This window comes from Blennius ocellaris (genome assembly GCF_963422515.1).
Source record: "Blennius ocellaris genome assembly, chromosome: 4".
NCBI lineage: Eukaryota > Metazoa > Chordata > Actinopteri > Blenniiformes > Blenniidae > Blennius > Blennius ocellaris.
The window spans coordinates 26,738,784-26,751,231 of NC_137653.1; the positions used below are offsets into that span (position 1 = coordinate 26,738,784).

Genomic DNA, 12,448 nt, shown 5'->3' on the forward strand with positions numbered 1-12,448 from the left:
ATGTTCGGCAGAAAACCATACCCAGTCTTAAACATTGTCATATCAAATTAAAATCATATTTTCATCTATGATAGGAATAATAAACTTGAATCTCTTGTGTTCACATAAAGACCTACAGTCACTTTCCAAATGATATGAGGCACCGCTGGAATATGAACTCAGACCCCCCATGATGACTAGACAGGCATTTTGACCGGCCAATCACAGGCCACCTCGCTCTGATGGTGCGTTCAAGGACCATAAAATAATAGGAACCAACAAACATCGTCATTGAATCATTGCAGCAACTGCAGAGATGATACACTATTTTTTGTAATTTCATTCAGTAAAAAGATATATTGACTAATATTGTTGATATGGTGGGGGATGTTGTCGGCAGCTGATGACAGTAACTACAACGTTACTTGTAATCGAACTGTTACTTTTAAAAGCAAGTAATCAGTAAAGTAACGAAGTTACATCATATTACTTTTTCAAGGTAGCTGAGGTAACACTGCTCCCAGGAAATCTGAAAATTTCAACTGACTGAACAAAACCAGATGACGTGAACTTCCACGCTTATTATTGGAGCTCTAAACACTACTGCAGTAGAATGAAACACTACTGCAGTAGAACCAATGATTGGTTCTACTGCCAATGATCGGTTGTCCCAGCAGGCTGCTGCTGGTCTCACCATGTTCCTCAGCAGGGTTGAGTAGTAACGGATTACATGTAACAGCATTACGTAATTAGGATACAAAAAAAATGTGTGATCTCGTTCCAGGTATATTGGATAAAAACTGGGATTACTGAGCAGGATTACAGTAGAAAATCAGATGGAATAAACTAGAGCTGCAGCTGTCACATACACCGTCCACTGGCATTGTGACACTTCCTGATGCTTTCAGGCTGACCAGCACTGACGCGTTGCCATGGACACTGCAGCTCATCACTATGTTTTAAAGTGGGAGGAGTCTCTTAACCTCTCTGTACAATGCTAATGACGCCTCCCAGCAGTGAAAATGATGTGAACGTCCAGGAATTCGACGTCTCACCTGAAGAAACATCTGGTAGGATCAAATCTGCTCAGTTCACTGAAACACACCTGGACTCTGTCAACTAGTTTTATTAGCTCATAACCTGTCAGTAACCTGCCAAGACCAGTACTGGTGCTGATGGTAGGAAGAAGTTCTCTTTGGAAAAGATGGGCACATTTTCTTGAATATAAATTAAAAGCTTTATTTGTATTGTGGTTTTGATTCTTTAAAAATTAAAGTCAGTGTTCAGCACCTGATTGGTTCCTGAGTTTTGATTTAGTTCAAAACTTGTTCAGTGTAATTAGTGTATAAGACGTGTCAACACACTGAGCAGACACACATTCTATTCCTTCTTCTCTTTACTTTTTATGTTTGCTGGTGAAGTAATCCAAAAGTAACTGAAAGGACTCTGGTACGTTACTTTTTTAATTTTAGTACTCTACTGAGTTACTGATTAAATGTTTTGACAAGCAACTTCTAATTGTAACGGCTCACAGTTTTCAAGTAACCTTCCCAACCCTGGTCCTCAGTTGACGCCCAGCAGGTGAATCAGTCATATTGATCGCTTGTCCTGAAGCAGACGTGTTAGTAAAGAAACACTGTAACATGTGATGGTGAATCTTTGATCAGGAAATCCATCATCCTGGACGGCGACTCGACTGATGCAACAGAACATTTATTGATTTTTGATTTGCGGTACAGAAGGTCAGAGGTCGTCTTCCTCTGCCGGTTTGTCTTTTAGTAACTTGCAGCTGAGAAGAAGAATCAAGATGGAAATGTTCTGCTGGAGGGTCTTCCTGAGACACGGCATGTCACCTGCACTGTGAATATCAGTTACTATCAGAGTAACTAAATTACTATCCGAGTATCAGCAAGTTACTATCAGAGCAACTGTTACTATCTGATTATCTGTGAGTTACTATCAGAGTAACTGAGTTACTATCAGACTATCAGAGTTACTGTCAGAGTAACTCAGTTGCTATCTGAGTTACTATCAGAGTAACTGAGTTACTATCTGAGTATCAGCAAGTTACTATCAGAGTAAGTTACTATCTGAGTATCTGTGAGTTACTATCAGAGTAACTGAGTTACTATCAGACTATCAGTGAGTTACTATCAGAGTAACTGAGTTACTATCTGAGTATCAGCAAGTTACTATCAGAATAACTGAATTACTATCTGAGTAACTGAAGTGCTATCTGAGTATCAGTGAGTTACTATCAGAGTAACTGAAGTGCTATCTGAGTAAATTAGTTTCTATCTGAGTATCAGTGAGTTACTATCTGAGTAACTGAATTACTATCAGAGTAACTGAAGTGCTATCTGAGTATCAGTGAGTTACTATCAGAGTAACTGTTACTATCTGAGTAAATGAGTTTCTATCTGAGTATCAGTGAGTTACTATCTGAGTAACTGTTACTATCTGAGTAAATTAGTTACTATCTGAGTATCAGTGAGTTACTATCTGAGTAACTGTTACTATCTGAGTAAATGAGTTTCTATCTGAGTATCAGTGAGTTACTATCTGAGTAACTGAGTTACTATCTGAGTATCAGTGAGTTACTATCTGAGTAACTGTGTACCTGAGTTACTGCTGGGTTGTAATGAAGACTTTGCAGTTGAGAGTATAAATACTATACAACATTGAGCTTTATCGTGATGCAAAGAGAACCAGCTCAGTGCAGAAGACCTTCCTCTTCTCTTCCTTCCTCTTCATCACTGGCTGATTGGTTCCTGATTGGTTCGAGGAGCTTGTCACCATGGAAACCTTCACAATGGCTCAGAAGATGAAACAGCAGCTTCAGCTCCGCTCCACCAAGTCTCTGTTCCACAGTTTACCTCCAGCCTGTTGAACAAGGCTGGTGTGGTTTTTAACATTGGTGGTTAGTAGTCCTCCACCACAATCAACCCTTTTTACATGAAATCCGTCATTTCAATTTGTGAATCAATTATTGATCTGTACCATCAATGGTTCTGTGTGCAACACTTTGAATAGGAATTTTCTACTGCAGCCACATGTGCAATTTCATTGTACCTGTACAATGACAATAAAGCTTCTGATTCTGATTCTGATTCTGCTGAGCACCAAGAGGTTCCACACAGAAGGACTTGATGATAATCAAACATCTGACAGCAAAGTCATGTTGGCAGAAGACCAAACTGCTGGGGTGACTTCTGACTGCTGGAGGAACTTCTCACAACTGAAGAAACTTCTAAATGCTGGGGCAACTTCTGACTGATCGGGAAACCTCTTAGTGTTGGGGTGCCTTCCCACTGCTGGGGTGACTTCCCACTGCTGGGGTGACTTCTGACTGCTGGGGCAACTTCTAAATGCTGGGGTAACTGCTGGGGTAACTACTGGGGGGACTGCTGAGAAGACTTCTGACTGCAGGGGCCACTTCTGAGCGACTGCTGGGCGACTGCTGGGATTCCACTTGGCTCCTGTGTTGACAGAGAAAGAAAAAGGAAGAGAAGCATACAGAAACATCACATAGTCAGAGAATACACTTCCAGATCAATATAGGATTTAAAAACACTGGTTTACCATGAAATAACTACCTACACCCTCTGGCTGTGTACACTCTAACTACCTACACCCTCTGGCTGTGTACACTCTAACTACCTACACCCTCTGGCTGTGTACACTCTAACTACCTACACCCTCTGGCTGTGTACACTATAACTACCTACACCCTCTGGCTGTGTACACTATAACTACCTACACACCATGGCTGTGTACACTATAACTACCTAAACCCTCTGGCTGTGTACACTATAACTACCTACACACCATGGCTGTGTACACTATAACTACCTACACCCTCTAGCTGTGTACACTATAACCATCTACACACTGTGTAACTATTGATTTAAAAAAACAAACAAAAAATAAATTTCTTTTGCTTTGGGAACAACTTTACTTCCTGGATCTAAGTGTTGTACTCATGTGCCACGGTACTGGTGAAAGTGTGGAGGGTACTGAGCCGACCGGTCCCTATAAGTACCAACTGGCTGTAGTTGCACCTGGTATCAGTAGGTACTTTCTGCAGTAGTACCTGGTATCAGTAGGTACTGACTGCACCTGGTATCAGCAGGTACTGATTGGCTGTACTTACTATAGCCAGTCAGGACCTACTGATATCAGGTACTACTGTAGTACCTGTTATCAGTAAGTACTTTCCATAGTAGTGCCTGGTATCAGTAGGTACTGACTGACTGTAGTTACTATTGCCAGTCACTACCTACTGATATCAGGTACTACTGTAGTACCTGTATCAGTAAGTTCTGAAAGCAGTAGTACTTGGCATCAGTAAGTGGTGACTGTCGTAGCATCTGGTATGAATAAGTACTGACTGTGGTACTAACTGTAGTAGCACCTGGTATCAGTTTGTACTGATTGAAGTAGCACCTAATAGCAGGAGGACGTGTGCCGGCTGGTGGCTCCCTCTGCTGGCGAGGTGTTGCGCTGCCAGCAGGATGTTACTGACTGTCAAATGACTTCAGTTTTTAACATTTGATAGAAAATAATCACACTGAACTTTTTCCTGAATCTTGCTCCACAGACTTTCGTCAAGGTTCTGATCAATTTTAAATCATCTTTAACTCATCATCACAAAAAATAACATGGTGTCTGTGGTGGCGCTACACTGGCTGTTTCTGGTCCTCAGACTAAGCTTCACTGGTTTCTGGTTCTGATTCTGCTTCTAGACTAATCCACACCCACAGGATTTGGGTACATCATTGGGTACATCCGAAAAGTCCTTCTTATCTCCTAATCTATCGACTTTTCCTGAACCCCGCAAATATTTTGTTTAGCGGCCATGATAAGAACGGTCAGAATTCTCAATAAGAAAAGAAAAGGAGGCAGGTTGCTTCTTTTAGAGCCTCTTTTAGCCTCGGGTAGCACTGATGGTTCCTTTATAAAAGGAGGTGAGTTCATGCTGCCCCACAATTCCTTGCAGCGACAACAGTTAAAGAGAGAGGCTCATCGAAGTGTTCAGGGAAACTCAAGATGGCGTAAAAAGGAGCAGATCATGTAAGTTACCAAACTAATAATCTACATTGAACTACTTTAAATAATCTAGAATCCAAATGTACTTTTTATAGTCCATTTTTTGAAACTTGTAGTTCTTTCCCATCAATAAGCCGTTGCATTATTATGACATCATTAAGTGACCGGTCCGACTGCCACACCAACGTGATCACATTTCACTAACTCCTTTAGGAAGCCTCCTAACACCTCTCCTTAACCCCGTGACATCATCCATGGGGTTAAGGTAAAGTCCATAGATAAGGAGAAAGGAGGGACAATTCGGATGTACCTGCTACGTCTGCCCACAGGAAGTCATTAACTCCGCCCACAGGAAGTCTCTACACCAACCGAGTCACTTCCTGCTTTTGTCACTCTGCACAGGGTTTCTTCTGATAGGTCGATGTACAGTGGTCTCAGTTTATCGCGGGGTTACGTTCTAAAAATAACCCATAATTAGCGAAATCCGCAAAGTAGTTAACTTTTTTTTGTACAAGTATGATATATGTTTTAAGGCTGTAAAAGCCCTCAACACACACTTTATGCACTTTTCTCAGACAGGAATGAACATTTTCTCACATTTGTCTCTTGTTTAAACACTCCCAAAGTTCAAACCTTGGTAGATTTTAAAACATAAACCTTCCTCTGCCTTTTGGCTGCGACTGCAGGTTCCTTTCTCGGTGCAGAATGTTTTGTCGACATTGTGGGTATGTCAGGAACAAAACTTGCAAACATGCAGCACTTCAGAGTCTCACTGCTATCAATCAGACATTGACGTATATTTGGTTGAACGCATTCACGTACATGAGACACCGCACAGAGATGGATTGACAAGGGTCTACAGTCCCTGAGCCGATCAGGACACAAAACACAATGTGCAGCTTCTCCTTTAGCCAATCAAGATGCAGAACACTGTTCACGCTATTAAAAAAAAAAAACGCATGCAGAATTGCACCAAAAAAAATCCATGAAACAGTGAGGCCATGAGGTGAACCGTGTTATAGTGAGGGACCACTGCATATAGGCATGGTTTAAATTTGACGTACATAATCTTTCATCTATTTTTGATTCAAACTAAAATGTTCAGCTGTGTAACTTTGTCCTGTTAGACCTGAATCTTTCTGCTCCTGCTTTAGGCCCTTGAAGAACAAGAAACAAATGTAGTAGTAGAATGACCATGAAGAGGATGCATCCTTTATTCTCATCTTCAAAGTACTGCAAACCCAGCAAACGGTCCTCTAGAAGGCGAATCCTCTCCTGTGTACTCCTGTACTGTCCAGCTCTGGCTGGCTTATCGGAGCCGTCCTCAGTAAAGAGTAATAAACTACTTTATTGCTGAGCCACCATCATTTCAAAAAAGTGTAGTGTGTGTACTTGTTGTGGTGGTATTCGTGGTGTGTACTTACTGTGGTCATTGCAGGATGTCAGCCAGCTTGTCGTGGTAGTATTCGTAGTTTTCTTTGCAGTCCTCCCACAGCTGCAGGGCTTCCTCCTCGTTCTCCACGAAGGTCTCCCAGGTGTAGGAGAAGTCCAGAGGCTTCATGACCCGGAGCTTACAGCCGGCGGCGTGCAGAGCCTTCAGCCCCGCCTGGATCTCTGGCTCCTCCCACTCAAACAGCCGAGCGGCGAAGATGCTCAGCCGGACGTTCCTCCTGGACGTCAAAAACTCAGCCATCTTGGCAGCGCAGGCGGCGCAGGGACTGCTGGACACGTACCTGGTCGGGTCGTCAACAGACAGACGGGATCAGGTGCATGTGGAAGAAGCGTGTCAGTGATGGTTGAGGCGGAGCAGCGTCAGTCGTTATGGAGGATCGCTAGGTCGAGGTTTTGTTAGAGGACAAAGACACTTCATTTGGTTGTATATTGGAGACGTTTTCACTTGAGTCATCATTTTATTCCATTTCAATGTTGATGAGGAAAACACTGTCAAAATGTTTTTCCACACATTATTAATAGGGATGGCTCGATACCACTTTTTCACATCCGATACCGACACCGATACCGTAGCCTCGAGGATCGGCCGATACCGATCCGATACTGACATCTAAAAAAATCACGTTCACTGTACAACAACTATTGTGGTCCCCGAAAGAAAGAAGGAAAACATGTGACCACAATTGAAGTTAAGCGTAACTCCTGTGGCTTTATTAAAACTTAAAGCTCACTTAGCTTTAAACAATTTGTAAACACAACAGACCAGCTGCACCATTCAAATGTTTGACATAAAATAGAAGTGCAACTTGGTGCAATTATTTAAATTAAATTGAATAATTCCAGTGCATAAACATAAGCCACATTATACTTCAATGGCATTGCAAAGCTTCAATAAATAATTTTATGAATTAAGATAAAATAATAGCATCCCCACTAGAATAATGTAGGAAGACACAAGTTACACGTGGCTTCTTAAGACACACAATCAAAATAAAGCAACTCTAGACTGCTATACACCTGAGGCCTGGATTACTTTACTTTATATTTTCCATCCAGTAGTTTTGAGGTTTCTCTTGCGTGATTTTTTTGTGTTGGAATATTAATTCATCACCGCGACGGGACGAGTAGTTCTGGTTCCATAAATTCATGTTTCTGCAGTTCTGTCAGGTGAGATCATTAACCTCGTCATCACAGATCAAGCCTCGTGGAGATAAACAGACTTGGGACAAGTAAAAAAAAAAAAACATTCCTGAAAGCCTCAGTGACGAGGATTTATTTTACTATGTCAAATGATCGTTCTAAATTGAGACAGTCGTTTTGCAAACGCTGCACTCTGGTGTTTTACTTTTCTCCTCCGTTAGCGTAATATAATTTTACACGGCAAACATGTCTACCGCTCTGCAGGCTTCTGTTCACGTGACAAAACCACAGACGCAGGGTCACCATGGCGACAGCTCGTCTGTGTTACGGCATGTCACGCAAAGTGAAGTTGAGGATATATGAGATAGTTTTGACTTATGTATCGGATCAGACGAGTTCTGATAAAAAAATCTGACACCGATCCAGTGGATCAATCGGACCATCCCTATTTATCAACTTTTTTTATTTAGCAAGTTTAAGCCCATCATTAAACTCTGTTGCACAATTGTTTTTAAATTTAAAAAGCGATCAGGATCGTACCAGGTGAGCGGGGTGTGTACCAGATGACGTATTTCAGAGCAGGGTGCATACAAAGTGACAGTGTGCGTGCATGCAGGATTGTACCAGGTGAGCTGGGTCGTACCAGGTCACATTGTATTTGCAAGTGGGTGGTACCGGGTGACGGTGTAAGCGGGTTCAGACCAACTGATGGTGTATTTGCGTACCAGGTGGTGTGTTTGCGGTGTATTTGTATACCATGTTCTGGTGGGCGGGGTCTACCGGGTGAGTGGGGTCATACCAGATGACGGTGTATTTTTGAGCAGGATCATACCATGTGACGATGTACATGTGAGTTGGATCATACCATGTGAGGGTGTATTTGTGAGTGGGATCGTACCATGTGACAGTGTATTTGTGAGCAAGATTGTGCCATGTGACGATGTACTTGTGAGTTGGATGTGACGGTGTATTTGCAAGAAGGATCGTACCATGTGACGGTGTATTTGTGAGTGGAATCGTACCATGTGAGTGTATTTGTGAGTGGGATCGTACCATGTGACAGTGTATTTGTGAGTGGAATCGTACCATCTGAGTGTGTATTTGTGAGTGGAATCGTACCATGTGAGTGTGTATTTGTGAGTGGAATCGTACTATGTGCGTGTGCCTTTTGTGAGTGGAATCGTACCATGTGAGTGTGTATTTGTGAGTGGAATCGTACTATGTGCGTGTGCCTTTTGTGAGTGGAATCGTACCATGTGAGTGTGTATTTGTGAGTGGAATCATACTATGTGCGTGTGCCTTTTGTGAGTGGAATCGTACTATGTGCGTGTGCATTTGTGAGTGGAATCGTACCATGTGACAGTGTATTTGTGAGTGGAATCGTACCATGTGACAGTGTATTTGTGAGTGGAATCGTACCATGTGACAGTGTATTTGTGAGTGGAATCGTACCATGTGCGTGTGCATTTGTGAGTGGAATCGTACCATGTGACAGTGTATTTGTGAACAAGATCGTACCATGTGACGATGCACTTGTGAGTGGGATCGTACCATGTGAGTGTGTATTTGCGAGTGGAATCGTACCATGTGACGGTGTACTTGCGGGCGGGGTCACAGTGAGACAGGCACTGAGTGAAGAAGGCCTCCTCAGCATGCGTTCCGGCGTGCTCGTCCTCCAGGTAGCCGCGCTGCAGCCCCGCCACCGCATCGCCGTCGTCCAGCAGGTAACACAGGAAGGTCTTGTTGCGGCCGGAGGAGTACTCCACATTCTTGAACTGGAACTTGTAGGTGAAAGGATCGATCCGGTCTCTGAACACACACACACACACACACACACACACACACACACACACACACACACACACACACACACACACACACACACACACACACACAGCAGGAATGTTTTACTCCCAGGCTGGTCATCATCCACCCTGATATGAAACCATGAGGTGGACTCTGACTGTATATATACTGACTATATAAATAAAGTTGAATTGAATTGAATTGAATTGAATTGAATTGAATTGAATAAACTAGAAGCATGAAGCCATGATCGCCAATTAGTAAAAAACGCCACATCACGAATCGTGACATAAATCTCCACCTCCTGTCTTTAGAGGAAAACATAGTAGTACGTATAAACCATCAGATACCTGACTTGTTAATGCTGAGTTGGTGAGATTATAACACTTTAATTCACGGGACAATATAAACTTACGGCACTGTGGTCACTCAGTTTCACTTGATTCCAGCAGAACGTTTCAGGACGAACTTCCTCACTGCTCTTCTTTTAGTCAGATTTCACATCCAGTTGTTTTGAGGCTGAGTTTCCTCCATGTGAGTGTGTTTCATGTTGGAATATTAGTTCATCACCGTGACGACAGGAGGAGTTCTGCTTCCATAACTTCCTGTTTCAGCATCATTATTAAGCTTAATGTTCCAGATCAACCCTCGTGGAGCGAAACAGACTTGGAACAAGTCCAGAACCAGAACATCCATAGTTCAGTGACCAGGATTTATTTGATTATGTCAAAAAGATTGTTCTAGATACTTTCTCCTCTCCTCTCCGCTGCAGCTCAGCACTGAACCCGACCACCAATCACCACCATTTAAGAACGGGCAGGTCATTTTTCAAGAGACCTGATTGGTCAGGAGGCGGAGCTTTACACTCACTGTGATCTTAACCAGAACATATCCTGCTCCGGAGCGGGTTAGACATTCAGAGTCAGTTACCATGGTGATTTACCCTGGAAGAAGTGAACCAGTGTAGCAGTATTTCTCCATAAGAGAAACCCTGAGGGGTGGTCTGCCCATCCGATTGACAGCCCCGCCCCCACAGATCCATGGCACCGCCCCTAACGACATGACATTCATGGGCCGTCATCAAAGAGGATTGTTTAACTAAGTGTGGAAGAAAATGACTGACATGGACACAAGATGACACTGAACCGTCGTCAGAACGTACCGTCTCCGAGTACACAGTTTTACCTAATGGAGCCTGAACGCATCACAACGTATCAATGTAACCTCCGTCAGCTGGTCCGCACTGCCTACTGCTCAGAGGTCAGAGGTCAACTAACTCGTCTCCTGATTTCAACACGCATTCACTCTGTATTTCTCTCCACACACCCTTCTCTCGCTCAGTGATTCACCCTGCGACTCGTGGATATGGACAGATGAGGGGTGCAGGCTGGTGGATATACTGGGGGGGACAGGCTGGTGGATATACGGGGGGTGCAGGCTGGTGGATATACTGGGGGGGTGCAGGCTGGTGGATATACTGGGGGGGACAGGCTGGTAGATATACTGGGGGGTGCACTGGTGAAGGTCAGTGCTCCATCATGTCATCCAGGTCACTGACATTCTAGATCCTCGTTCCAGCCGCCAGACGGATGTTTCACCGTGAGCTGAGGAATCCAAACAAGCTGTCGCCATAGAAACCATGAGCGCCTGAACCCTGACCAAGCCTCTCAGTGCAATGAATGAATGAATGAATGAATGAAATGTTGAACATCAAAACAAAAGTACTTCAACATGTGATCAGGAGGAAAAACAACAGAGGAGCCTCCAGAACCTTCTTCATGTTTATGAAGAACAGAAGTTATAACAAATAATTCTCACTTGTAAAAGAATAGATACTAGATTATATAAATATTATATAATAAATAAATAAATACTAGATTATATAAATACTATATAATATACAAATACTAGAGGATATAAATACTAGCTCAACACTATCCAAATAAACAAGACTTGATTCTAGAGATTCCAAAGACATTAAAAATCAGGAGGTCATCAGAGAACTAGGAGAGGCCTGTTACTGCAGATCTCCTGCACAGTGAGAGCAGGAGAGGCCTGTTACTGCAGATCTGCACAGTGAGAGCAGGAGAGGCCTGTTACTGCAGATCTGCACAGTGAGAGCAGGGGAGGCCTGTTACTGCAGATCTGCACAGTGAGAGCAGGAGAGGCCTGTTACTGCAGATCTGCACAGTAAGAGCAGGAGAGGCCTGTTACTGCAGATCTCCTGCACAGTGAGAGCAGGAGAGGCCTGTTACTGCAGATCTGCACAGTGAGAGCAGGGGAGGCCTGTTACTGCAGATCTCCTGCACAGTGAGAGCAGGAGAGGCCTGTTACTGCAGATCTGCACAGTGAGAGCAGGAGAGGCCTGTTACTGCAGATCTCCTGCACAGTGAGAGCAGGGGATGCCTGTTACTGCAGATCTGCACAGTGAGAGCAGCAGGTGAAGATGACCAATGTCCTGAGTGCCAGCAAGAGGATGAGGAATGAAGCAGTGGAACAAACTTACCCTGTGATTATTTCAAAAGGAGGCAGTTCCAGGGCTTCAACCTGCAGGTCTCCATTCTGCTCGTCAGCACCTGCGGCACCAGGCTCAGCCGGTGCTCCTTCGTCGTTCGCCGCCGCCGGCGCCTCCACCTTCTTCAACTCTTTCTTCGCCTCCTCCTTCTTCAACTCTTTCTTCGCCTCCTCCTTCTTCAACTCTTTCACGTCAACTTCTTTCTCCTTCCTTTCCCTCCGTCTCGTCGCAGGCTTTCTGTCAGCCATGTTGAAGAAACGTCCTCAAGTTCAACAGCTGAGCTCAAACAGGAGCGATACACCCGAGCAGCAGCGAGAGGAGGAGCCGAGTGTTCGTGTGTGTGTGTGTGTGTGTGTGCGTGTGTGTGTGTGTGTGTGTGTGTGTGTGTGTGTGTGTGTGTGTGTGTGTGTGTGTGTGTGTGTGTGTGTGTGTGTGTGTGTGTGTGTGCGTGCATGTGCAGAAAAGGAACCAGAGTAAGTTAAAACAGGTGACCACACCACTTTCACT

The 12,448-nt window shown here is 43.8% G+C and overlaps 1 protein-coding gene across 1 annotated transcript; it reads right to left on the bottom strand.

Annotated features, from left to right (window-relative positions):
* Positions 1-1,237: 1,237 nt before the first annotated feature.
* On the bottom strand, positions 1,238-12,241 carry apobec2a (apolipoprotein B mRNA editing enzyme, catalytic polypeptide-like 2a). Its single transcript, XM_080495934.1, has 4 exons — positions 11,933-12,241; positions 9,205-9,429; positions 6,453-6,761; positions 1,238-3,458 (listed from the first exon to the last, which is right to left on the bottom strand). The coding sequence occupies exons 1-3, from the start codon at positions 12,187-12,189 to the stop codon at positions 6,458-6,460; spliced, it is 786 nt and encodes a 261-aa protein (XP_080352060.1). The 5' UTR covers positions 12,190-12,241; the 3' UTR covers positions 1,238-3,458; positions 6,453-6,457.
* Between the last annotated feature and the right edge of the window lie 207 nt (positions 12,242-12,448).

Bases quoted from the DNA above. Each gene is read 5' to 3' on its own strand.
- apobec2a (XM_080495934.1), bottom strand. From the start codon at position 12,189: ATGGCTGACAGAAAGCCTGCGACGAGACGGAGGGAAAGGAAGGAGAAA. The intron at 9,430-11,932 runs GTAAGTTTGTTC...GTGTGTGTTCAG, and splicing joins CCTTTTGAAATAATCACAGG to AGACCGGATCGATCCTTTCA. The intron at 6,762-9,204 runs GTACGATTCCAC...CGACCCGACCAG, and splicing joins CGCAAGTACACCGTCACATG to GTACGTGTCCAGCAGTCCCT.